General features: G+C 43.6%; 2 protein-coding genes across 6 annotated transcripts in view; one reads left to right on the forward strand and one right to left on the reverse strand.

Annotated features, from left to right (window-relative positions):
• The window catches only part of FNBP1L (formin binding protein 1 like), a 120,855-nt gene extending 112,076 nt beyond the window's left edge, over positions 1–8,779 (forward strand). Inside the window, exon 17 of the mRNA XM_077905486.1 lies at positions 7,490–8,779. Within this exon, the coding sequence (XP_077761612.1) occupies positions 7,490–7,554 (65 nt within the window). The 3' untranslated portion in view covers positions 7,555–8,779. The remainder of the gene's footprint in view (positions 1–7,489) is intronic.
• BCAR3 (BCAR3 adaptor protein, NSP family member) overlaps positions 5,975–27,051 on the reverse strand; it is a 155,526-nt gene continuing 134,449 nt past the window's right edge. For all 5 annotated transcript variants that reach the window (XM_077905480.1, XM_077905482.1, XM_077905481.1 and 2 more), the window contains 5 exons: positions 23,480–23,595; positions 19,504–19,675; positions 16,598–16,709; positions 9,835–10,047; positions 5,975–6,591 (listed from right to left, as the gene is read on the reverse strand). In XM_077905480.1, the coding sequence (XP_077761606.1) occupies positions 6,413–6,591; positions 9,835–10,047; positions 16,598–16,709; positions 19,504–19,675; positions 23,480–23,595 (792 nt within the window). In that variant the 3' untranslated portion in view covers positions 5,975–6,412. The remainder of the gene's footprint in view (positions 6,592–9,834; positions 10,048–16,597; positions 16,710–19,503; positions 19,676–23,479; positions 23,596–27,051) is intronic.

The raw sequence follows: 27,051 nt of genomic DNA on the forward strand, positions 1-27,051 counted from the left end.
CCATCTCCAGGCCAGCAGAAGCCCTGGCCGACTTGCCCGGCTATTTATTCCTTTCGCTATCCCTTTCTTCCTTTGTTCTGAATCGTAACAGGCATCCAACCAGTCATTGGTTCTTTCTTGGTTGGCCAGTGTGGGACCCAGTTTTGGGTGTGGAATGAGACAGACATAAAACACGAGTTCCCATTTCTGGCAACCAGGGTCATCAATCCGCACCCAACTAGTCCTCCCCGCCCCCGCCCCCCCCCCCCCCCACCATTCTTTCCTCTCGCTGGGGGCTCCTACCACTGGTTCTTGGCATACAGCCAGCACTCAGATGGCACTGTCCTGTCCAATGAGGTAAGATGGGGATTGGTTGCATGTACCTTCTCTTCAGGTGCCAAACAGCACATAAGTTAAGGACTATCAGTTGAATGGAGGAGGTCACTGGAAGAGTTTGCAGCCCTATGTCAAATAATGAAGGTATCACTTAGCTGGTGAGAGTCAGTCAAAAAATTAAAACAGCCCAGCTATTCGAAGTGATTTAGAAATTATTAGTGATTGCTGAGTGATTTGTGCTACTTTCATCACTTTAGATAAAGTTTTAATGTAGTTTAAAGAATAAAAGATTATTTTACTTGATTTGCACATTAACCTATATTAACCTTAGTTCATATGATTTATATATTAGCATCCTGCTTTTAAATATTTTGAATATTGCATGGTATCTACTGAGACTTTCATTTTCACTCAGTGCTCTTAAGATTTATCCATGTTGGGATCCCTGGGTGGCGCAGCGGTTTGGCGCCTGCCTTTGGCCCAGGGCGCGATCCTGGAGACCCGGGATCGAATCCCACGTCGGGCTCCCGGTGCATGGAGCCTGCTTCTGTCTCTGCCTCTCTCTCTCTCTCTCTGTGTGTGTGTGTGTGACTATCATAAATAAATAAAAATTAAAAAAAAAAAAAAGATTTATCCATGTTTATGTGTAGTTCATTTTAGTGTGTATAGTTCATTTTAGTTGGTGTAGTATTCCATTATATGTGATCTTCAGATGTCTTCCAGTTCATTAAAGCTTTAGTTGAATCCAATCTTCTGGGGTTTTATTCTTTTGGAAAGAGAGCAGGCACACACGGGGCGTGGGGGGGCGGGGGGCAGTCGGGTTGCAGAGGGAGAGGGAGAGAATACTAAGCAGGCTTTATGCACAGTGTGGAGCCTGTTGCACGGCTAAATCCCATTTTCTGAGATCATGACCTGAGCTGAAATCAAGAGTCAGATCCTTAACTGACTGAGCCACTCAGGTACCTAAGATCTAATCTTCTGTTTAATATTAGCATCCATTGAGTTTATAGTTCATTATACATTTCTAAAGGATCTACTAACTTTCTCTTAAAATGTGTTCATTTTTTAATATTCATATCCTATCTGGGTTCATTTTTTTATATGCAACCAAATATGATTGCATTCAAAACATAATTCCAGTATCTGAAGGCATGGGGGTTCTAAATCTTTTTTTCCCCTAGCATTTTATTCATGATAGCATTGCTTCTACATGTGTTTGATTTTATATACGTATATGAATATGCAGTTATAAATTTTTTTTCATTTTAACATGTATTTTATCAGTGTGAATACTGGATGCTTTCCTCCTGAGAGGATGGGTTTATCTGCCAGGCCCCAGGGATGCCAGCAACCTAGGACCATTGTAAATCAATTTGGTTTTGGGTTTTTACTCTAGATCTATTTGAGGATAGGCTTGTAGTTGCAAATCCTCACCAAAGACCATTATCATTACAATTCTTGTAGCTGTGCATGAAAGGCCTGTTTCTTGGTAACCTTTCTTTATTGGCAGATATTTTTTCCAGCCTAACAACGGGGACCCTTTAAGGAACCCTACTTAATGGGGCTATTTCATATTTGGCTCCCCTAAAGCCCCTTCTCCCATTCACTGAGGTGATTTCAGTATGTGCCTTAGGGCCACCCAGGTTTTTAAGTTCTCTTACAGAGTTTGTATTTGCTGATGCTTTTGGTGAGTGAGGTGGGGTAGGTAGAATTATTTCTTGGGGATTTCCCTTTCATTCTGTCAGTTTAACCGTGCATTAAAAGGTAGGTTTATTAAAATTTATTGACTTAGTTATAATTAAGGGGCTTTTAAGAGCATCTGAACTACCAAATGGCCAGAAATAGAATTGTACTTTTGGGTTTTTTTTTTCCAGCAAATAAAAAATAACAATGGTGTGATGGCTCCTTTAAAAAATAAAATAATCCTAGGCTACATAAATGAAAATACAGAGACCCAGGATTCAAAACTAATATTCCCCTTGTAATAAGTAGAACACAGTGAGAAGCTCATTCTTAGTTCTAGTAGCCATATTTAAGATGGAAGGAAGGTGATTAAATTATAGTGTAACCTATGTAAGCAATAAGTTCTATTTTTTCAAAGGCTATTTACATCATGGAGAAAGTTTTGTAACTTGAGAAAAGTTGGATATTCGGTATGATCCCCCAAATTACTTAGAAGACAGAAAGAAAAAGCAAATTGGTAAGTGTTCACAGTTTGTGGCAGAGTGATTGGAGTTTATTATTTTATTTTAAAATCTTGTATTCCAAGTTTTCTACGATAGAAAAAAATTGAGAGTACTGATAAACTAAAAAGTTATTTCCTGTAGTAAGTCGAAAACCTAGAAAGTAAGCCTAGAAAACTCGTAGTTAACCAGTTAGAGGAAAAGGTAACAATTATTTTATTTGAGCGGATCATTTAGACCATTTATATTTAAAGTAATTGATACATATGTACTTAATGCCATTTTGTTTATTGTTTTCTGGTTTTGTAGTTCTTTTCTTCTCTTGCTCTCTTGTGATTGACCACTTTGGTATTATTTTTGTCTTTCTTTCACTTTATTTCTTGTGTATCTGTCATAGGTTTTTGGTGTGTGGTTTCCATGAGGTTTATATATAATGTCCTAAGTATATAACTCATATGTTTAAGTTTATGGCACTTAAATTTGAACACCTAAGAGAACAACATTTTTACTCACCCCCCACTGTTTTATGTATATGTTGTTATATTTTGCATAATTTTATTTCATGAGTCCCCCTTAACTGATTGTTTAGGTATAATTGGTTTTACTTTTTTTTTTTTTTTTTTTTTTTTTTACTATTTTTGTCTTTTAGCCTTCAAAAGTGATTGCTACCTTTACTGTATGTTTGCTTTTACTCATGTCATTTTTTTCTTTCCGTAATTTTCATTATGGTCTTTTCTTCAGCACTTTAACATTTCTTGTAAGGCTGGTTTAGTAGTGGTGGTGAACTCCTTTAATTTTTGTCTGGGAGACTCTTTGTCTTTCAATTCTGAATGATAACCTTGTTGGGCAGAGTATTCTTGGGTGTAGCTTTTTTCCTTTCAGCACTTTGAATATATCCTGCCACTTCTTTCTGGACTGCAAAGTTTCTGATAAGAAATCAGCTGATGGCTTTTTGGGGTTTCCTTTGTATGTTACTAGTTGCTTCTCACTGCTTGTAAAATTATCTTTAATCTTTGACATGTTAATAATTATGTGTCATGATGCGAACCTCCTTGGATCTATCTTATTTAGAACTGTCTTTGCTTCTTGGACTTGGATGTGTATTTCCTTCCCTGGGTTAGGGAAGTTTTCAGTTATCTTTTTTTTTTAGAGATTTTATTTATTTATTCATGATAGACATAGAAAGAGAGAGGCAGAGACACAGGCAGAGGGAGAAGCAGGCTCCATGCCAGGAGCCTGACACGGGACTCGATCCCGGGACTCCAGGATTGCACCCTGAGCCAAAGGCAGGCGCCAAACCACTGAGCCACCCAGGGATCCCCAAGTTTTCAATTATTAAAAGTATTATTCTCCTTTCTCTCCCTACCTTTGGGACTCCTATAATGAGAATAATAGAATTCTCTCATTATAAGAGAGAATACTTGTTTACTTGATGTTGTCTAAGAGATCTATTGTAGTTGTTCAGCTTGGGTGCTTTCCACTTCCTGCCTTCTAGATTGCCGATCCATTCTTCTGCATTTTCTGATCTCTTGTTGATTCCCTCTAGTGTATTTTTCATTTCAGTTCTTGTATTCTTCAACCCTGATTGATTCTTTTTTTATATTTGTCTCTTTGTTCATCCACTTTTCTGTCCAGTCCAGTGAGCATCTTTATGACCATTACTTTGAACTCTATCAGGCATATTGTTTAGCTGTTTCATTTAATTCTTTTTCCAAGGTTTTGTCTTGTTTTCTTTTTTGGAGCAAATTTCCTCTGTCTCATTTTGGTTGATTTTCTGTTTGTTTCTATGAATTAGGTGGAATAGTTGTTTCTCCTAAATTTGAAGGAATGGTCTTGTGTATGGTTGTCCACTGTGTAACTTGTATGTGCCTGATGATTTTGGTTGACTGTAACTCTGGGTGGCATGGACTAGGCGTCCTGGACGTTATCTGCTAGGGCTGTCCTAGTGCCACGGCCAGAGCTGAAGTGAATGTGGGCCAGGGTGGTCCCAGGGTTTTCCGTGCAGAGAACACCTGACAGGATAGCTAAAGCTGAGATAATTACAAGTGTTGGGTCCCAGGGCTCTCTGTGCAGAGGGTACCCTGGCATGGCAGCTGATACTAAAGTGGATTTAAATTGAGTGTCCCCCCCCCCAGAAAAAATTTTTAAAAAAACGGTGTGTCCTGGGGTGTTTTACCCAGGGGGCACCCTGGTGGGGTGACTGAACTAAAGTGGGGTGCAGTTCAGATTCCCATGTCATTCCACACAGAGGGTACCCTGAGCCGTAAAGGGCATGAGCCAGGAGGTCCTAGAGCAGTCTGCCCTACTGAGTTGTTTGGAGCCAGAGTGGCATAGGCCTGGGATGTTCTGGGGTGCGTTGTGCCTATATCACCTTGGTGAGACAGCTTGGATTCAGTATGTGGCACATTAAGGCCACTCTGGTGGATGGCGTGGGCTGGTGTGGGCTAGGGGCCAGGGGCTTGTGGAAGCAGTAGGCTGCTCCTTTGTACACTATAAAGGTGGTGGGAGAATGTAAACTGTCACCACCCCCTCTGGAGAGAGTTCTAGCAGCTCTCTGCCTTTTGGTGGAGTTCTAGGGCTGGATCTTTTATAATCTAGTTGCTCTTTTAAACTACAGCTTTTTTCTGTACCCCAGGGCATCTGGGGCTGGTGTGGGCTAGGGCCTGGGGCTCACTGAGGTGGCAGGCCAACTACGGTGTCAGGACCATGCTCCTCTGCATTGTTAAGGTGAAGGGGGAACATAAACCCTGGTGCTTACCAGTCCCTTTGACCCTCTAAGAGAGTTTCAGCAGCATCCCCAATATTTGGCAGGGTTTTAGGGCTGGTTCCAGTTACGCTTTTAAACCATGGCTTTTCTATACCCAAGAGCAAATAAATCTGCTCGTGGTCCTTTAGTACTATCCCTTCCCGCTGCAGTTTGTAGCTTTAGGGGTAGGGTTTCCTTTCGTTACTGTGTCACCATCCCTCTTGCTGTTGTCTGTATGGTCTATTGTGTAGAAGCTGTTCAGTCAGCCTCCGTTCTTTAGGACAGAGTGCTTTATAAATAGATACAGATTTGGCATATCTGTGGAAGAGCGGAGTTCAGGGTCTTCCTACATCACCGTTGGACTGGAAGCCCAACAGTCAGTTATTTTCAAATGCGTGAAGTGATGTCTCGAAATATACTAACATCTGGGTACTCACTTTATACTAGGTCTGTGCTGCACACAGGGTATTGATGAGGTTAACTTAACCAAAATCCAACTGCTAGCAAGCACCACAGCTTCACTTTGAACCCGGGTCCTCTAGAGCCAGGTCTACCGTGTATCACTATTCACTGTCTCCCAAGCCACAAACCTTAAATTTTCCATATCACTCTCATTAAGCTTGGTTTATTATTAGGATATAGTATCTAGGGAAGAGGATACCTCAGGAAGGTAGGAGGTATAATTAATATTAAATAACTCACCATAGTACAATAAAGAGACTAGATACAATTATTTTCACAAAAAGATATATTTTCATAGGACTATTTACATTTTTTATATTTAAAGAATATCATACAACTGATACCTTCCAAAATGTTTCATGCTTTTAAACTCTTTTCTATTTACACTTATCTGACAAGCAATTTAAACTAAAATGGTCAAATACCTCAGAAATAGAAAGCAACCTGCCAACATAGCTAGGTCTTAAATTTGCTGATCAACATTAGCAATAGTTACTTTCATAATAAATTATTTAAAAATCAGTAGTAATTTTAAACAATTCATAAATAAGTGTGCTCTGTGCAATTTACATGTTTAATATCCTGTGGATACTAAAAGCTTGTACACTGTCAGATTTGTACATTATTACTTTATCAAATGATAAGCCTTCCCAAAGAAGAAACTGGAGAAGCTTGAAATCATATCCTAAGGTTCTCTGGAGAGTTATCAAAGCTCTGCCTGCTTTACAGGAGGAGGTTCCAGTTTACGTGAGAGGGCAGTTAAAATCTGGTTGAATTTCTCATATCTCTCTGTCTGATTCACTTGTGCACCTTTGCTGCCCCAGAGCAATCGCATCTGAAATTCAGTCTTGAAGATTTCACTCATTTCTTCATCTGGTTGAAAACCTATTAAAAACAAACAGTTACTTTAGTTTTCAAATGTAATGTTGAAATAGACTGAAAACTTACTCGCTTAAAGTAGGATCAAAATGAACTTCATCTTCCATCAGAACTTTAAAAATGCCCCCAAAGAAAAATATAGCTCTGCTTTATATAAGGAAAGGGCAGGCCCCATCCTCAAGGATCTGAACACCTTCGGAGAAGGAATACCAAGTAAGCTCACTGAAACATGATAGAATGAAATTCATGTGCATAAGCCACTGTGGGAAGGGGAATGTTCAAAGTACTTTGTTTTGTTTTTACAGCTTTACTGATGTATAATTTATGTCACGATTCACCTATTTTGATTTGTAAGAGTAAGCCTATACAAGTTGTACATCCATCACCACCAGTTTTAAAACCCCCATCTCATCCTAGAAAGTTATACCTAGTGCCTCTTTGCTTTGTGTTGCTCTTGCTTTGCCTTTTCTAGAAACTTGATATAAACAGAATCATACAATGTGGACTTTATATCAGGTTTCTTTGATTCAGCACCAGGTTTTTGAGACTATTCCATATTGTTGCAGGTTATCCACTCATTCCTTTTTATCGCTGAGTAGCATTCAGTTATATGGACATTCCACATTTTGTTTATCCATTCACCAACTGATGGACATTGGGAGTGTTTCCAGTTTCTGGCTGTTATGAATAGTGGTGTAAACATTTCCATGTAGGTCTTTGTATGGACGGACATGTGTTTTCATTTCTCTAGGGGAGGAATTACTTGGTCATGTGGTAAATATGTTTAAAGAAACTGTCAAACTCTTCTAAAATAGCTGTACCATTTTCTATTCTCACCAGCTCCAGTTTCTCCATAAGCTGCCAAATCTTAGTATTATCTTTTTTTTTTTTTTTTTTTAAGCAGGCTCCATGCCCAGTGTAGAGCCCAACATGGGGCCTGAACTCAACAACCCTGAGATCAAGACCTGAGCTGAAAGGAAGAGTCGGATGCTTAACTGACTGAGCCACCCAGGTGCCCCAGGATTACCATTCTTTTTAAAGTGTAACCATTATAGACAGTGTGTGCTATTATCTCATTGTTGTTTAAACTTACATCTCCCTAATGCTTTGAACATCTTTCCATGTAGTTATTTGTCATTTGCAGATCTTCTCTGGTGTAGATCATCTTGTTTGTCTTCTCATTGAGTTGTAAGAGTTTGTTATATAGTCTAGATCTAAATCCTTTATCAGATAAATGTTTAGCAGATATTTTCTTCTACTCTGGGACTTGCCTTTTCTTTTGAAGAGTAAAATTTAAAATTTTGGTTTATCAGAAATTTGTTATGGTTCATGTTTTTTGTGTCCTAAACCAGGGCACAATGAATTTCCCCGATATCTTATAGGAGCTTTACACTTGGGCCTATGATCCATTTTGGATTAATTAGTGTGTATGGTATGAGGTAAGGATCAGGAATCATTTTTTTCTTTTGCATATCATATCCAGTAGTTCCAGCACCATTTGTTGAAAGGCTATATCTAATGAATTACATTGGCACCTTTCTCAAAAAATAAATGTGTGGATTTGTTTCGTGACTCTCTCTTTTGTTACATAAGAGATCTGTCTACTTAAAGCCAAGGATACTCTGTCAACCATCAGAGAGGTAGAAACCTCCAGCCAAAGAGTCATACGGACCCATGGTTCTCATCCTTGATTATTGCTGAATTAATCTGCTCTATCCTTAAATATATTTCTACCATCTAGATTTATAGGATCTTTGTGGTGAATAATAGAAGCCTTCTAGTCCATCCTTCCCTGTAATGCCAGAACATAACAGCACACCATAGGCCAGTGACTTCCAATCATTCAATTAACATGCTTTGGGTTGGGTTTATGTTGGTGAGCAAATCTCTGCCCTTACTGGGTTCATAGTTACTTCCCGCAATGAGAACTTTCTATATAAACCTGTAGCAGGATTAACTGAGAAAATGCCATTAGATACCTTTAAAGTGATTTGTTGTAGAGCAGCTTAAAGCCCTTTTCTCAAAACTCATCCTAATATATTGGCTTAGGCAACATCCAATATAATACAGTTATTAGCCTTGTATAAACAGGCACTCTAAAATCTGGTGAATTGAATTAGGTGCTTTTGGGATGCCTGGATGGCTCAGTGGTTGAGTGTCTGCCTTCAGCTCAGGGCATGATCCCGGACTGCTGGGATCAAGTCCCGCATGGGGTTCCCTATGGGGAGCCGGCTTCTCCCTCTGTCTGTGCCTCTGCTCTTCTCTCTGTATTTCTCATGAATAAATAAATAAAATCTTTAAAAAAAAAAAAAGAATTAGGTGCTTTTATTTTTTTGAACCCTACAATGCCAACCCTAGAGAACTTTCTGATGAAAAAAAATTGAAACAGATCTGTAGTTCTTCAACCGACAGCAGATACAGTGTTAAACAGCTTAGTCTCAAATACTTTGTTTTAGGATGAAATAAACAGGCTCTCCTGCTCTATGTAGCTCTTTCTCAGCCTTGTGAATGAAACTGTGGGCTTTTGAAGAATTTTAAAAATATAGCAAAGAAGAGGAAGTAATCATTCCTGATAACCACCACCTTGGGTAAAAGCCCTCCTTCTTGTCTTGCTTCCTAAATGATCTTTTTGCCTACAAGCTTTCAGCCTTCCCACAAACACATGCCAAATTTAAAATATAAATCTGACATCATGACACTCTCCCATTTTCAAAACCCTTCACAGGCTCTTCCTCAGCCTTCCCACCTCTATCCACCTCCTTCAGCCTAGTTGGTCATTCCTTAAAACACACTTTACACTAACCCAAACCTAAATATTGATGATTTACAGTTTTCTCCAAGCTCTCTCAGCAGTGCCTTTGCCTGTGTTGGGTTCTCTGATGCTAAAAACAAGGGAGCTGGGAGCTCACTTCCCAATATGGGAAGAAATAGGAAAGCAGATAAATGAAGTCACTCTAACTCCTCATGTTGACCCACACTCAAATAGCTCCAATCAGAAGTCCTAATGGTAGGCAAGTTGACCAATTCTTTCTTGACCTTTCTGCATTTATTCTATGCCACTGACACAATAGAACACATGGAAAAGGAGAAACAGGAGCCTCAAGTCTTGTAGAGACTAAGAGGAAGTCATGGTCAATCATAAGAAAAGGAATCCTATGCCTTAATCTTTCCTACTTTGTCCTTTCCTGAGAGCATCCATGCTCTTTTGTTCCTTCACTCTAATTACTGTGAAGAATAGGAGCAGCTTACCTTCCAGGATCCTCTCAGCATTCATCCGGTAGCTGTCTGCTGTTTCTGCCATGAGCCGGCCAGTGGCTAAGTGGTTCAGCATAATCTCACAGCTTTCATCGTTTTTTTCCCACATATCAGTCCCTTCAAAAGTGACAGCTTGGCGCTCCATTAAGGTCACAAGAGGCAGCAGTAGTGGGACTGATATTTTGTTGGGGGGGACACACATCGACTCTGAAAAACAAGGTAAAGTTTTCCACGTTGTATTTTTTTTTCAAAGTTAAGCAGAGAGTTCCAATTCAAGATGGTGACAGAGGAGGAGCCTGTGCTCACCTCCCTGAGTGGACATGTCGAATCTGCAGCTTACTATGGAACTTCCTCTGAAAAAAAAAAACTAAAACTGAGTAACTCCTACATACTGGGCAGACAAATGAAGGGCCACGTCAAAGCAGGTAGGAGAGGCTTGGCCCAATCTCTCCATAAACCTCAACCCTGGCACAACTGGGAACAAATGCAACACCTGGAGCTTTTTCCCTGAGGAGTAAAGGCTTTGAACTCCACATTGGACACCCCAGCTTTGAAGACCTTCACCTAACAGACGAGTCCCCACGTCCCACAAGGCTTTAACAAGCTGAGCAAGTTAAAAGGCTTGTGTGTTCAGACTCACCTGCCCCAGGGCTCAGTACAGAGGCAGTGGATTGAGAGGAGCTCATTTGCTAATCTTGAAGTGTTGGTCTGCGGGGCAGACTGATTTAGCGCTCATCTAGGGCCCGCTGGCTGGCAGGCACATCTTCACACACTTTCTCTGCTTTATTCTAGCCAACAGGTGCCATCGTTTCTTTTTCCTGTAGGTGCCATCTATAGGGTGTCCCTCTGCCAAATTCCATAGTGCCAGTATCTCCAAAGTGGAGCTGTTACACACAGTTGGCGCATCAGTTTTTGTAGGTGCTCCCCACGATACAGCCCTGCTCACCTAGCTGTGAAAGCTAGAGGGATTGTGATCCTATGTCTCATAGAACTGTAACAACTGGAAATACAGTCCTAGACAGGCACCCCCAGCTTACTGCATAGACAGCAGTCTGAAATATCCCCCAGTCTTTCTGTGAAAGAGGCCTATTTGCTTGTCCTGGAGCTTTAGCTGGAGAGGCAGGCTTCCTGTCTGGCACACAACTGGGGGCCTACAGAGATGCTCTCAGGTAATGTAGGCTGGTAGAGACCATTTTTGCACTCTCCCTCTGCCCTGCTACAGCTTCCTGATACCACCTAAAAGGGGACTAGCTTATATACTTGTTTGAAGCTTTTTTTTTTTTTTTTTTTTTTTGCAACTGCCCCCTGTGGGACACCTTCACATGACCTGGCTCTAAGGGCCAGTGGGGCTTATGCTTGCATTCCCACAGGACTATATATATGCATAATTAAACAAACTGATGCCTGAGGATTTGGCTTTCCAACTGGCCTGAATCTAGGTGCTGACTGAGACCCTCCCCTTTGAGACACTGACAGGTCTTAGCATATTCTCAACTACTGGGAGCCATTAAAAATAAAAATGACTGCTTGGACAATCACAAAGGTTAGAGAGACAACCAAGAACTAGATCAGGGTTGAATGATAAGGCTCATGTCTTTTGTGAGGTCAAGCTTGGAAAAGGTGGCTGTTTTATCTAATGCATAGAAACCAACAAAAAGAGTCAAGCAAAATGCAGAAACAGGAATATGTTCCAAATGAAAAGAGAAAACCTCAGGAAAACCCTTAATGAAATGGCAATAGGTAATTTACATGACAAAGAGTTCAAAATAATGGTCGTAAAGATGCTCACTGAATTTGGGAAAAGGACAAACACAATGAGAACTTCAAGAGATAGAAAATATAAAAGCACCAAATAGAAGTCAGAGAGCTGAAGAAAGCAATCAAACTGAAAATTTAGTAGAGAGGTTCAACAGACTAGGTGAAGCAAAAGAAAGGATTAGTGAACTCAAGATAACAGAAACTTTACAATCAGAGCAGCAAAAAAGAAAAAAAAATGAAAAAAGTGGAGAGAGTCTGCTTGATGACTTTCCATATGTCCCATAAACTAACATTTGCATTACAGGGGTCCTAGAAAAAAAGAGAGAGGGGAAGAAAACTTATTTGAGGAAATAATAGCTGAAAACCTCCCTAAGCAAATAGACATCCAGATCCAGGAAAACCCAGAGAGTTACAAATAAGATCCACACCAAAACATGTTATAATTAAAATGTCAAAAGTTAAAGAATAGGAAAAAATCTTAAAAGAAGTAGGAGGAAAAAAACAGCTTGTAATGTACAAAGGATACCTCCCCCACCCCCACCCCCCGCATTAAGACTCTACCAGCAGAAACTTTAGAGGCCAGAAGGGACTGGCACAATATATTCAAAGTGCTAAAAGAAAAAAAAAACTTCCAACGAAGAATACTCTATCTGGCAAAGCTATCATTCAGAATTGGAGGAGAAATAGAGTTTTCTAAACAAATAAAAGATAATCACCACTACTAAACTGGCTGTATGAGAAATGTTAAAGGGACTTTTGTTACCTGAAAAGAAAGGGTGCTAATTAGTAACAAAACATGCAATATACCAATCTCCCTGGTAAAAGTAAATAGACAGTAAAGGTAATCACTTATAAAGCTAGTATGAAGGTTAAAGGACAAAAGTGGTAAACCTAACTAACTGCAATAATTAGGAAACACAGATAAAAAAAGATGTAAGATACGACATCAAAAAATGTTGTGGGGAGTAAAAATGTACAGATTTAGAATGCATTCAAACTTAAGTTGGTATCAACTTCAATAAGAGATTGTTATAGGTTGTAAGCCTCATGGTAACCACAAAGCAAAAACCTATAGAAAATACACTATAAAAGATGCATAGCAATAAAGAAAATCAAGCCACAAAGGAAGAGAACAAGAGAAAAAATGAGCAGAGAAGGATAAAATAGCCAGAAAACAATGAATAAAATGGCAAAAAGTACATACCAACCAACAATTAAATGTAAATGGATTGAATTTTCCAATCAAGACATATAGTGACTGAATGGATAAAAAAAAGACCCATCCTTATGCTTCCTACAAGAGACTCCCCCTTCAGATGTGAGGGCGCACACAGACTGTAAGTGAAGAGATAGGAAAAGATAATTAACCAAAAGAAAGCTTGAGTACCTATACTTATATCAGACAAAATAGACTTTAAGACAAAGACTATTAATAAGAAACAAAAAAAGAGCATTACATAATGACAAAGAGGTCAATCCAATAAGAGAATATAACATTTGTAAATATTTATGTGCCAAACATAGGAGTATCTAAATATATAAAGCAAACATTAACAGACCTAAAGGAAGAAATAGATGGACACAATAACAGACTTTAACACTCCACTTACTGGATAGATCATCCAGACAGAAAATCAGGAAATACTGGCCTTAACAACATGTTAGACCAAATGGACCTCACAAATATACACAGGGTATTCTATCCAAAAGCAACACAATACATATTCTAAAGGGCATGTGGAACATTCTCCAAGGTAGACCTCCTATGGTAAGTCACAAAAGTTTTTTTGTTTTTGTTTTAATTTGAGACAGAGAGGGAGAGAGAGAGAACAATAGAGAGAGAGAGAGAGTAAGAACAGGAGGAGAGAGAGAAGCAGGCTTCCCGCTGAGCAAGGAGCCTGATGTGGGGCTTCATCCCAGGACCCTGGGACCATAACCCGAGCCAAAGGTAGATGCTCAACTGCTGAGCTACCCAGGCGTCCCTCCAAACTCATTTTATGAGGCTAGCATACACATTGATACTAAAACCAGACAGGGACACTACAAGAAAAGAAAATTACAGGCCAGTATCCCTGACGAACGTGGATGCGAAAATTCTCAACAAAATACAGGCAAACTGAATTCAATAATACATTAAAAAAGGATCATATACTATGATCAAGTAGGATTTATTCCAGAGATGCAGGGATGGTTGACATCTGCCTATCAATCAATATGATACACCACACTAACAAAATGAAGGATAAAAATAAAACGCTCGAGGAGCCTGGATGGCTCAGTCTGCCTTCGGCTCAAATCATGATCTCCTGGGATTGAGTTCTGCAATGGCTCTCCTCAGCGGGGAATCCACTTCTTCCTCTCCCTCTTCCTCTAAGACATTCCCCCCTGCTCAAGCACTTCCTCTCTCTCAAATAAATAAAATCTTTAAAAAAAAAAATCATATGATCAACTCAATAGATGCAGAAAAAGGGTTTGACAAAATTCAACACCCATTTATGATAACTCTCAACAAAGCAGGTATAGAAGGAACATACCTCTACATAATGTATATGACAAACCCATAGCTAATACTCAATGGTGAAAAGTTGAAAGAGATCAAGAGCAAGACAGGGATGCCCACTCTCTTCACTTTTATTCAACATGGTATTGAATGTCCTAGACAGAGCAAATGGGCAAGAAAAAAATAAAAGGCATCCAAATTGGAAAGGAAGAAGTAAAACTATCACTATTTGCCAACGACATATTATATATAGAAAACAAAAACTCCCATCAAAAACTGTTAGAATATACAGATTCAGTCAAGTGGCACAATACAAAATATACAGAAAGTCTACTGCATGCCCATACACTAACAACAAACTATCAGAAGGAGAAATTAAGAAAACAATCCCATTTACAGTTACATGAAAAAGAATAAAATACTAAGGAATAAATTTAGCCAAGGAGCTGAAAGATCTATATCCCGAAAACTATACGACACTGATGAAAGGAACTGAAGAAGATACAAACAGATATTCTGTGTTCATGATTTGGAAGAGTTAATATTGTTAAAATGTCCATACTACCTAAAGCAATCTACAAATTCAATGCAATTCTTACAAAATTCCAATGGCATTTTTCACAGAAATAGAACAATCCTAAAATATGGGGGAACCACAGAAGACCCCAAATAACCAAAGGAGTTTTGAGAGAGAAGAACAAAGCTGGAGGTATCATGCGCCTTGGTTTCAAACTATATTCCAAAGCTATAGTAATCAAAGTAGTATGGTATTAACATAAAAATAAACACCTACTTGAAAGAAACTGAATAGAGAGCCCAGAAATAAACCCATGCACATATGACCAATTTATTTATGACAGAGGAGCCAAGAGCATACAATGGGGAAAGGACAAAATCTCTTCGATAGAATGGGGGAATGGACTGCTGGGAAAACTGGACAGCCACATGTAAAATACAACAGGACACTATCTTACACCGTATGCAAATATCAACTCAAAATGGATTAAACACTTGAAGGTAGACCTGAAACCACAGAACTCCTAGAAGAAAACATAGGCAGAAACTCCCTGACATTCATTTTAGTGATGATTTTTTTTTTTCTGCCACCAAAAGCAAACATCAACAAGTGAGACTACATCAAACTAAAAAGCTTCTACACAACAAAGAAAACCATCAACAAAATATAAAAGGAAACTACTGAATGGGAGAGAATATCTGCAAGTTATATATTTGATAAGGGGTTAACACCCAAAATACATAAAGAACTCACATAAGTAAACAACAACAACAAAAACAATGAAAAGAGCAGAGGATCTGAATAGACATTTTTCCAGAGGAGATACAGATAGTCAACAGGTACATTTTGGAAAGGTGCTCAATTTGAGGGGAATGCATATCAAAACCACAATGAGATATCACTTCACACTTATTAGAATGGCTATAGTAAAAAGATAAGAAATAGCAAATGTTGGAAAGGATGTGGAGAAAAGAGAACACTTGTGCACTGCCAGCAGGCATATATTTTAGTATAGCCACTATAGAAAACAGTATGGAGATTGCTCAAAAAAATTAAAAATAGAACTACCATATTATCCAGCAATTCCACTTCTGGGTATTTATCTGAAGAAAACAAAAATACTAACTCAAAAAAAATATCCGTATCCCATGCTCACTGCATTATTTACAATAGCCAAGATAAAACAACCGAAGTGTCTACCAATGGAGGAATGGATAATGTGGTGTGTGCACACACACACACACAATGGAATATTATTCAGCCATAAAAATAAATAAAATCCTGCTGTTTGACAACATGAATGGACCCTGAGAGCACTCTGCTAAGTGAAATATGTTACAGAACAAGAACAATACTAGATGATCTCACTTGTATGTGGGATCTAAAAAAATAAAACCAAAAAACCCCCAAAAGTCCCTCAGCTCATGAATAGAGAATAGATTGGTGGTTGCTTGAGGCTGGGGGTCAGGGGTGAGCAGAAAGGGTCAAAAGACAGAAATTTCCAGGTATGAAATGAGTAAGTCATGGGTAGGTAATGTATAACACAATGACTATAGTTAATAACACTGCACTGCACATTTGAAAGTAACCAAGAGAGTGACTCTTGAGAGTTCTCATCACAAAAAGAAAAACCGTATAACTGTATATGACGTGGGTATTACTTGGGTTGTGATCATTTGTAGTATATACAAATATTGACTCACTGCATTGTACACCTACAACTAATATAATGTTACGTACTTAACACCTCAATTAAGAAAGGGAAGCATGGAGTAGGTGACTGGTAGCCCATGTCCTGTTCTTCTAGAAATGATGCTGTCACCTAATAAAAGCCTCAAAATCCATCAAAAATCCTACAGATAACTCAGATCTTGAAATGTTCTGCTAATGGCTTTGATCAAACCAGGGCAGATATGACCTAACGGTCTCACGGACACACAGGGGGCAGCCACCATGCCCACTGGTGCTGACCCTGGGCTCACCTCTGCCTTCGTGCAGCATTTTGCTGAAAGGCTTCAGCTGTTTTTCATAGAGGATAGCGGTTTGGGTGTACTGGTGCCTCAGGGCAGTCCACGTTTTTTCTAACCTTGTGATCTGGAAGAAAGAAAGGTGTTATCATTTTTGAAAAAGCTCTTTTTAAAATCAAGTCAAAGCCTGTTGAAAGCAGTGTATAGAGAAAGGCTAATCCCCACCCCACCCTGTTCTGTATTGTTCTAATGGCCCATCCCGGAGACAGCTCCTCGTCAGTTTCTTGTATGTGTACATGTACCTGTGTATACACACATTTATATGACTTTTAAAATAAAAGGCATATCATACTTTACACATTTTTCAGTTTTTTTGCTTGGCAATCATTCAAGTATGTATAAAACAGCATAGGACAGCCTTACTTTGGGTTTTTTTTTTCCAGCCTTATTTTGTTAAACTTCCGTACGATGTTCCACTTTATGAATAAAGTTTACCTTGTCTCCCACAGATAAGAATTTTACAAGTTTTCTTTTTCTATTATGAAATTACCTTGTGAAGATTTTACAAATGTGTGTATGTGTGAAAATATCTGGAGAATAAATTTCCAGAAGTGGAACTCTGGGTCAAAGAATACATATATTTTAAATTTTGATGGGAATTCCCAGCTGTCCACAGAGGTTATATTGATGAAAGCATGTAGGAATATAATGTCTAGCATTTTCATTTAGTCAATGTCTGAGACACACAGAAGATTGTCCAGACCATATGATGCCACTCTACTCATTCCTTTTCATTTTGTTTAGTCAATGCCAACATATGCCACTGACTCTGACTGCCCAAAGCAAACAGCTCCCCACCTGTACCATAAAAACAGCAAGGCTAAGTGTCTGAGGTTTTTTTTTTTTTTTTTTTTTTTTTTCATGAAACAAAAAAGAGGAAGGGCACTAATATTTGGGGAATGAGTACCAACTCTGTCCCAGGTATTTGAAGAATTTAATTTAATCCTCCAATGCCCTATGAGGCAGTATTTTGGCCTCATTTTACAGATCAGAAATCAGAAGAGAATAGTTAACTCGCTCTAGATTTTATAGCTGGTAAGTGACAGAGAAAAGATTCATTCCCTTGTCCTCTACAAGCTGCGTCTTCCCAGAGGAAGGTGAGAAGCAGTCAGCAGAGCTGTTGGACAGAGGACGTGACTTACCCTCCTCTGGCCACCCCTCCCGCCATGTGCTTCTCTCTTCTCACTGTCCCTTCTCTTCCCCTCCCTGAAGCACCTGCCTTTCTGAAAGCAGCCCTGGTATCTCGTGTGGGCCCATCTGCTGGATGCTTTTTCTTGATACTAGAAGCTGAGAAGAGGAGGCACGGGAGCCTGCAGTACAGGGTCAAGTTGGGATGATGACACACAAGAATGATGTGATTCTCCTCTCCGCCTTCCCTGGGTCTGCCACAGTCCTCCCGTAGCAGTGCCCTAACTCACTTCAGGGGCAGGGGGGTAGAAGTGGGGGCCTGGAATACCCTGGAGGACTGCATGCTGGGGTACTCCAGCAGGGAAGTCTGATGCTGGTGGAGGCAAGGGAGCCACCTTGCACAAAGGCATATTATGGTGCTCTGGGAGAAGTCTCTAACCCTTGACCGTGACGTCATGGACAGCACAAGCATTCTCTTTATTACACACGATCCCACAAACATCCCCTTTACTACTCTCAGAGGAAGCTCTGGGCTGGAGTGCTACATACAGCTTGGCATGTTGTCTCAGCCTTCCAAAATGATATGCAGTTTTGGATAAGAAGAAATAAATATGATGCAAATTAAAAACACTTGAATGAAAAATTATAACCCCTGTTATTATAGGAGTTAGTGTATCATGAAAATACAGCTGGATCGGCTTATTTCAAATATGGATCCTATGAAATTCCAGGGCATCTAAGAGTTTTTCAGATTCTTAGGATATTGTCATTGGAATTGATTCCCTCCAAAATTTCCTGATGAAGGCACTAAGTGCTTCAGCTTGTCTTTAAGGCGACCTTGCTTTAATGCCAGGAAATGAGGTTCCTAACATGCTCTGACTTGCAGAACATGTGACTATGGCTATCTTCCCTAATGGCAGTGATGGATTTTCAGTGAGCACCCAGCAGGGCTTCAGAGACAATCTGTGGTTATGAGACAGTCAAGCTAAATAACGAGTAGTTTTGGTGTTACTGGTTGCAGTTGGGTTTGTGGGACTGGAGGACCCTCAGGGCGAGATTACCAAAGTCTATGGCTTATGGGGCAGAACAGAAATGAGAAAGCTACCCCTTGCCCAGAGACAATGAAGATACAGAATGACTTTTCTCCGTAAGGTCTGTTTGATTTTAAATACAGGCTTTCAGGTTTGATACTCATCCTAAAAACAGCCCATCAAAGCAGATGAGTTCAAAGTGCCTGATTTCAGAAACTCTAATTGGGAGTTTGTATGACAAATGGGCTAGAAATCTGAATTTTTAAAAACAGAAGTCTGTTTTAGGTAACCTGAGGAACAGAACTTTGAGACAAACCACTATGGGCATTCCCAGATATAAGCTCCCCCAAATATCTGGTGATGCACATGATCAGTCTCTCTTTTATGACACACGTTAGCCAGCCAGATCATCCTAATTGGTTCTTAAGGAATACCAATTGTTCCTGAGGATCGCTCTTATTGAACACCAAAGATAAAGTGTGGGCTGTCAACAATTACCAACTGGTTTGAAAAACAGAGCCAAAACACTTAGGACACTGCTTCTGGTTGCCCTCTAATCAAAGCTGCTGTCACTAAGATTTAGTTTATCTTTCAAAGTTGACTAAAATCATGGGTGATTTGCTAAGCATGGGCTTGCAGACCACATTCAGAACTCTAAATACACCCAGGCCTGCAGGGTGCACAAATCAAATGGAAATTTACCTGTGGCATTTCCAGGGCTTTCATGATGGCCGAGAAAGAATAGAGGTCCCCCATGGAGTCTTTCAGTTCCACTGCCACTTGGATGATCCTATTGAGGGTGGCGGCTCGGTCCTCCAAAGTGCTCGTGCAGCCCAGAATGTCCACTGCAATGCCGATGGCCATTGTGTTGTGTCTGGGAGGCAGAAGATCAGTGGTCAGACCCAGGGCCCACAGGACTAGGAGGAAAGGAATGCAGACCAGCCAGAAAAAAGGCTGGATGTACACGCTGTGCCGATTTCAACAGTGAGATCACCCCTGCAGGCTGATGGCAGCAGGGCCTGGGCTAGGCCTGAGGGTGCACTATTTAGAGTCAGAAAGGACAGATGCCCAGGATAGAGCCATGTTCAGCCCTGGATCTGGGGGAACAGAGAGGGCCCTCCTGGGTGAAGCTGCTCAGAAGTACAGGTGGCTTCTGGCACTTTCCACCATGAGAGGTCTGGGGAGACACCTGGTCCCTCAACACACTGGGGAATCCCATCCTCAGGAAGTCCTGGGCCATCTCCACTATGTGCCTAGGACTGGGGAAATGGAAGCAAAAAGAAACAAGAGAATATGCTTGACCCAAGAAGACAACACAGGTCTTGAAACATAAGAAGGGATGAGGAAGGAAGAATGGAGAGTCTGTGGCTCTGGTCAAGGGGCCAGAAAGTGAATGGAGATGTGGACAATGACTGAATAGCTGACAGGAATTTCCCTATAAAGTCAGACCCTCATAAAATAGAAATCTTGTATCTGCCAACAATCCTCCCTTTTCTCATCCTGTACTACCCGGGTCAAGCTCACAGACCCAGAACAGGAAGCAGAGTGATCTTTTCTCCACATGACAATGAGACTTATTTGAATGGGGTCGCAGAGCAGTCTGTGCTGATGGCGGGTGGCAGAGACCAATCCCTTCCTTCTCTCCCTCAGTCAGGACCAGGGAGTTGACTGCATTGGGCCAGAATGGCCTCCATTAAATTTCTCCCGGGCTGTGGCACAAGTCCTGGAAGTGCAGCCCCTGTCCACAGCTACACGTACTAAACTACAACATGCCTTTGCCCTCTAGCTCTGGGGTCACCTTGAGGCCCACAGTGCCAGGCTCTCTCCCAATGCCTTGAGCCAAGGGTGGCATGATTCATCAAGTGGCTAGCCCTACCACTTTCTCTAGTGATTATGAAATCAGTGATGAGCTCTGCTGTCTCCAAGTGTGTCTGTGTGTTTGTCTTTGTCTTTGCATACCTGTCTGTGGTGCTTATTCACAGTGTGACCATAGGCTGTTCCCTAACTGCTCCACTCCTCAATTTCTTCAGTGTAAAAATGAGAGCTAAGGTCGTTGTGAGAAAGAGAGACAGTGCAGGGGTATAAGAATCACCAGAATGCCTATCTCTGATAGGCCCCTACCAGATGGTAACTGTGATCACAACGGTCTCTGTGTGCACATCTTTCTCTGTCAGCGTGTCTACCTTTTTTTTCTCTCCTCTTCCTGAGTTTTTTAAAATATTTGTTCACAAGAGACACAGAGAGAGGCAAAGACATAGGCAGAGGGAGAAGCAGGCTCCCCATGGGGAGTGTGATGGAGGACTTGATCCCAGGACCTCGGGATCATGACCTGAACCAAAGGCAGATGTTCAACCACTGAGCCACCTATATGCCCCTCTTCCTGAGGTCTTAATTAATAGATGCTAACATAAAGTATATATTTTTTATTACTTACTGAATTTATTGACATTAAGGTTGAGCTGAGCATTTTCAGATGTTTCTTTTAACTAACAGCTTCCCATATTGCCTTCGATTGATTCTTCTGTTCACTGTTTTTTCCTGTGTTTTAAATGACCCTTAATAAAAGATACGTTCTTGGGCAGCCGGAGTGGCTCAGTGGTTTAGCGCTGCCTTCAGCCCAGGGTGTGATCCTGGAGACCCAGGATCGGGTCCCACGTCACACTCCCTGCATGGAGCCTGCTTCTCCCTCTGCCTGTCTCTGACTCTCTCTCTGTGCGTGTCTCTCACGAATAAATAAATAAAATCTTAAAAAAAAAGATAGGTTCTATGCTTCTTTAAGACCTGGCATCATATCAATGGTTAATGGAGTAATCTGTCCATTCATTCAAGCAACGTGGGCCTAAAGCCTCCTGTATACACTACTATAGGAAAAACAACTGAGCATGGCAGGTCTGAGGCGGAAGCTCCAGTGCTGGCAATAAGAGGCACTGACTGTTATACAAAGGACATCTCCCCTCAGCAGGCCTGGAATGGGTGAGGTGGTAAATTAAAAATAAAGGGTGGTTTGTATTTGATTCTCAAACACGGGAAGATGATGTCATCTGACCCTTCAAAATGGCTATAACCTTGGCCTTTATTTAGCAACCGCACTGTAATGAAGAAACCGGCTCCCCAGACTCTAGCAGGCCGATCCCCCAGGGTCAGCCTTGGACAGGAAGCTAACCAAGGAGAGGGGCCCCAGGGAAGTGGCGATCAGGACAAAGAGGAAACAGATGCCGACAGGCGTGGAAATCAGAAAACAGCCCCAGAGGAGCCCCCAGCCTGCCCCCCCTCCCCGACCTCAGCCGGGGGCCCAGGGCGCATGTCCAACATTCCTAACAGCACAGGTAAAGTAAGGCCTGGAACCTGGGGGATCTTCCGCTGAGCTGCATCGCATGAGGAACGGGGACAGGCTGTGGCTCAGCTCACCTCTGTTGAAATGGTGACCACTGGCCCAACAACAACAGAGTTGCCCCCTGCTGCGCCCCCTAGCTGCCCCCGGGGCTCCGGGCAGGAAGGCGATGCCTGCAGACAGAGGCTAGAATCTAGGAGGCTAGAATCTAGGAAAGCCTGTAGGAAAAGGAGGAACATTCACAATTCGCCAAAGGCATTAAACAACAAGGAGGCTTGTACAAAGCCAGGAACCGGTCCCTAACCTCCTGCCTCCCAGAAGCATTCAGCACTGCAGGGTTTTGGGGCTATGCAGGCCGCAGCCACAGCGGCCTGGGGCCCGTTTCCTGTGCTCTCTAGCCAGGTAACCTTGAAAGCAGCTGCACCGATTCCTCAGGCTCCCTGAAATGTCCGGTTTACTTTTTAGGGGCTGGCATCCTAGACTGCGTCCACCAGCCACATACATTCACGCTTGAACCGTAAACAGTAAAAGAAACAGTTTGTCTCCCGGTTGCCACATTTCAGGTTCTCAATAGCCCCACGTGGCTGTGGCTACGGTCATGGGATAAAAACACTTCAGCCACCACAGAAATGGACTGGACAGCACGAGGACCGGGCAGGTCGTGGAAGGCCAGGAATCCGGGTGCCCATTAGAACCCACGTTTGTGTCGTGACAATAAGGAACTTGGCTGGAAAAAAACAGGATACTTAAGGTAACCAGACAGCCTTGCCCAAATCAATGGTCTCTTCTCGTGCGTCAACAAGTCCAATGTCTGTGGTGATCTGGTATCTAGTCTAGCACTTTCCTTAAAAATATACCTCACTATTTCTGTCTTTTTCATTCCTAAACCTCCAACGCTCCAGCCTGTGGGTTTTGGCGGGCGCCGGGCCCGGGCTCCCCGGGAGGCTGAGGAGGCTGAGGAGGCTGAGGAGGCTGAGGAGGCTCCCCGGGAGGCTGTGAGGAGCGGGAGCGCCGCCCCGCCCACCTCTCCATGTTGGGACTCGGTTCTTCCCGGGCTTCCCCACAAACTGCCACTTATTCCTAAGGTGCCCCTGAACTCCCAGGCGGTGAGGTGGGGCGCAGGTGGCGAGGCGCCCCGCCGCCAGGCCGCAGCAGGAACGTGCTGTGAGCTCCCGCACTTCCTCCGCGCAGCTCCAGGAATCCTGCGGCCAAGGCTTCCGGGACCCGGGACACGGGACCCGGGACCCGGGACACCGGACGGGCTCGGGGCTGGCGGCTGCGCGCCCGTCCGCTCCGGGAACCTGCTGCGCTGGCGGGGCCGGAAGCGCAGGGGGCAGCGCTGCTCACCGTTCGATGATGTCCAGGCGCAGCTGGTGGCCGTAGGGCAAGGTGAGGAGCTCCAGCCCCGAGCTCACGCCCATGTTCCTCCTCGTCTCCTCGGACACTGCGAGTATCCTAGCGACCTGTCAAGGACACGAGTGAAACAGACTGGATCAGGGAGCGGGCTTGCCACCAACACGACCAAGAAAGGCGGCGAACTGGGACGGTGCGGAGGCATCAGCATCCCCAAGTACAGTGTTTAGGGAAGGACTCGAAGACGTCACGGGAACTGAAAACCTGAGAGGAAAGCAGCTGGAGTGCTGTGCACACCTGCAGGTGGTCCCTCCCCGCCCCCGCCCCCGCCGGCAGCAGGGCCGCAGGTGCACTGAGCCTCTGGGCGGCGCAGCCCTGGCGCACCAGCCCCCTCGCCCCCCCCAGCGACTGCCGCCAGGGCTCCGCCGCTCGGTTCTCGCTCAACGGCAGGACTGGCTGCTATTACCCTTAATTACGCCTCCCCTGGGCTCCGTCACTGCACCACACGTCTGGAAACTATTAGACACACGTCCAGCGATTTGAAACCCGAGGTCTCCAGCACACCCCCTTCTCCCCCGAGAGGCCTTCCTTCAAAAAATGTTTGGCCCCGCCGGCTCCCCGACCTCGGTTCTGGCGTGTCATCACCAGGTATCAGTCGACCGCTGCCTCGAAAGGTTACGGCCCAGTCGCTGCGTCGGGAACACCAGGCTAACGAGGCCTCGCAGCGCGCTGACGTCCAGCAGAGCCACTAGCGGATACGGTGGGTCTAAGCGACTCTGGACACGTGGCAGGCACACACGGACTCCCCTCCTCCAGCTGCTCGACTTGTCCTAGACTGTGAGGAGGCCAGGCATCTCAACAGTCCGGAGGCCTCCATAATAGGCCACAGAAAACATCTCACGTTTGGCTGATATTCTTAACCCTGACCATTAACTTCTGTGGTTCAACAAAGGAGCCAGGGTCAGCCCAGAGGAAATGAACCTGTGGGAATTAGCTGCACAGTGGCAGACTGGGCAACAGGATGCAGGATTCCTACAATGCTCTCTGGGCCTCAGTTTCCCCTTCTCTACCACAGCTGCTAAGTTCGCCTTTCTCAAGGTCTTTGCAAAGGATCAAATGACTTTAAAGCTATTTGAAAATACAAGTTGTGAGTCACTGGCATGTAGAAGAGGGAAGAATTTTGGCCAGATCTCCGGAAAGGGATTTACACCTTGACCATGGTAAATGGTAAGGCAACCCAGATGTATACCCCAGCCACCCGTGGCCACATACACTCTGCTTGCTTGTTTAGACAGCTGCCCCCGCAGAGGCTCCAAACCCAAAGCCTCTGGGTGGTGGGCATCCCCCAATTCACACACGGTCTGTGTAATGAGATTCAAAGTCTTATCACTGATTCGGTTTTGTGCTGGAAGCTCTAGTAACCAGAGTGATCCCTGCTCTGAGAGAGAAGCCCCCAAGTCGGTTTTCCTTCAGTGCAAACATGCAATCGCCCGGCCACTTTCCTGGGTGTTTGCCAGGATATACTGACACCTGCTTGCCCCAAGGCTGAGCTAGGACAAAGGGGTCCTGAGCTCACACTGCAGAGCCTGCATTAGGTCCTCTGGCAAAATGCCCAGAGCTGTGCCGCTCATAGATACAGAGGAGGAATGGACACTTCTAGAGCATTTACCATGAGACAGGCCTGGGCATGTAACATGGACGATCCCTGATGAGGCATTCCAGCCTCCTCCTGCTCTTCTGATGGTACTTATCCTAGTTCTGCAGGATCTCCAAACTCTGCTGAGGGAGCTGCTGCAGTGACCCAGGGGAGCGTTGGCGGGGGCCTGACCCTCCTCCCAGCTGCCAGGGGATCTTCTAAACTGCAATGAGATTGCTTGGCTCTGCCCACCCTTTCTGCTGCCCTCAGCAGAGGACTCTGATCTGCACTATGCACTTAAGGGCCTGTCCCTGAACTGCAAAGTGCTTCTCCGCAATAGCCTGGCACGAGTCCAGAAGTAGAGACTTAACATTCAAGGAAAGACCCGCTACTCCCTCCCCTCCCCACCCGTCTCCACCTTTGCTGCCCACACGGTGAGTCCAAACCCCTGACTCCTGAATCTCTGCACATGTACGTTGTCTGCCACCTGGAAGATGCTCTTCTTATTCTTCATCTGGCCAATTCCTACTCAGCCTTTAAAACTCATCTCAGGGCAGCCTGGGTGGCTCAGCAGTTTAGCGCCACCTTCAGCCCAGGGTGTGGAACCTGTCCCACGTCAGGCTCCCTGCATGGAGCCTGCTTCTCCCTCTGCCTGTGTCTCTGCCTCTCTGTGTCTCTCATGAATAAATAAATAAAATCTTTAAAAAATAACAATAATAATAATAAAACTCATCTCAAACTTCCCCTCCCTCCCCCACATTCAAGACCCTGCCTCAGAGGCCCCACAGCTCCTGTGCCTTCCCCACCTGGGTTGTAGTCTGAATTCCTGTATCACTGTTCGTCGTCGTCCCCCCCCCACCCCCCCGGGCACAACCCCTCCTGGCCCATAGCAGGTGCTCAAGCAAGGCTGAATACCCAACACTAACAAACACCCAGCCTCATTCTGGGCCAGGCATGGAGTGTGGAGAGCTCTATATACATTATTTCATCCAGTCCTCACAGCCACCTGGATAGCTGGGGACAGAAAGAACCGGAAAGTTCAGAGCCTGAATTAGATCCATGCAATTCATCCCCAGAGACTAACTCTTACCTACCAGGCCCTACTTCTAGATATTGCAACAAGTGGGTGGGACACAGGCAGCACTCTGGGTGAGGCCAGGGTGGTGCCCATGTGCAGGTGGGGAGATGAGCAGAGTCAGTGGGTTTCTGCTCCAGGTCGCTGTCTCACTGGCAAGGAAGCTCTATCCAGCCCTTCTCAAGGGGTGCCTATAAAGGCAAACAGAGGAGAGGTGCCCAACCAGGATGACAAATTGCGAAGAAAGAAACCAAACAAGAAGAAGGGCAGGCTTCATGTTCCTTCAGTTGAGAACTAACTTGAGCTCTAGATTCATGGCTGCCAAGGTGGTGGGAACATTCCAGACCCTCCTGCCAAAGGGGGGTCAGGCATCTCACCTCCTCCTAGACCCTCCTAGATCTCCAAGCACAGTCTGAGGTCACAGGGAAGAAGGATTCATTTACTCCTGGGAATTAGGCTGCTCTGTAAACCCAGATCCACATTTCTATAGGAGCTTCCTCTGGAGAGAACTCAGACAGGTTCACACCAGACTCCTGGCCTGTTGGCGTACCAGCGCCCAGTGGAGAAACTAGAACAGGAATCTTAAATCCTCTTACTGCCCAAACAGGTTTAGCTCTCTTTAAAGGGAGGTAAGGATTTATTATGATCTGTGAGCACTGCCCAAGGACACCCAGACAACCACAGAAACAAACCTGTGGTCTTCAGCACTGACACGCATGCACGCACACAGACACACACACCACCACCACCACCACCACCACCACCCCCACCCCACCTCCCAGGCCTGGCAACCAGGTACTGAGTGACCTCTCAGACCTGCTTCTGGGTCCTGGGCTGGCTGAACTCAGAACGTGC

The sequence above is a fragment of the Canis aureus genome, chromosome 8 (assembly GCF_053574225.1).
Source record: "Canis aureus isolate CA01 chromosome 8, VMU_Caureus_v.1.0, whole genome shotgun sequence".
Taxonomy (NCBI): Eukaryota; Metazoa; Chordata; class Mammalia; order Carnivora; family Canidae; genus Canis; species Canis aureus.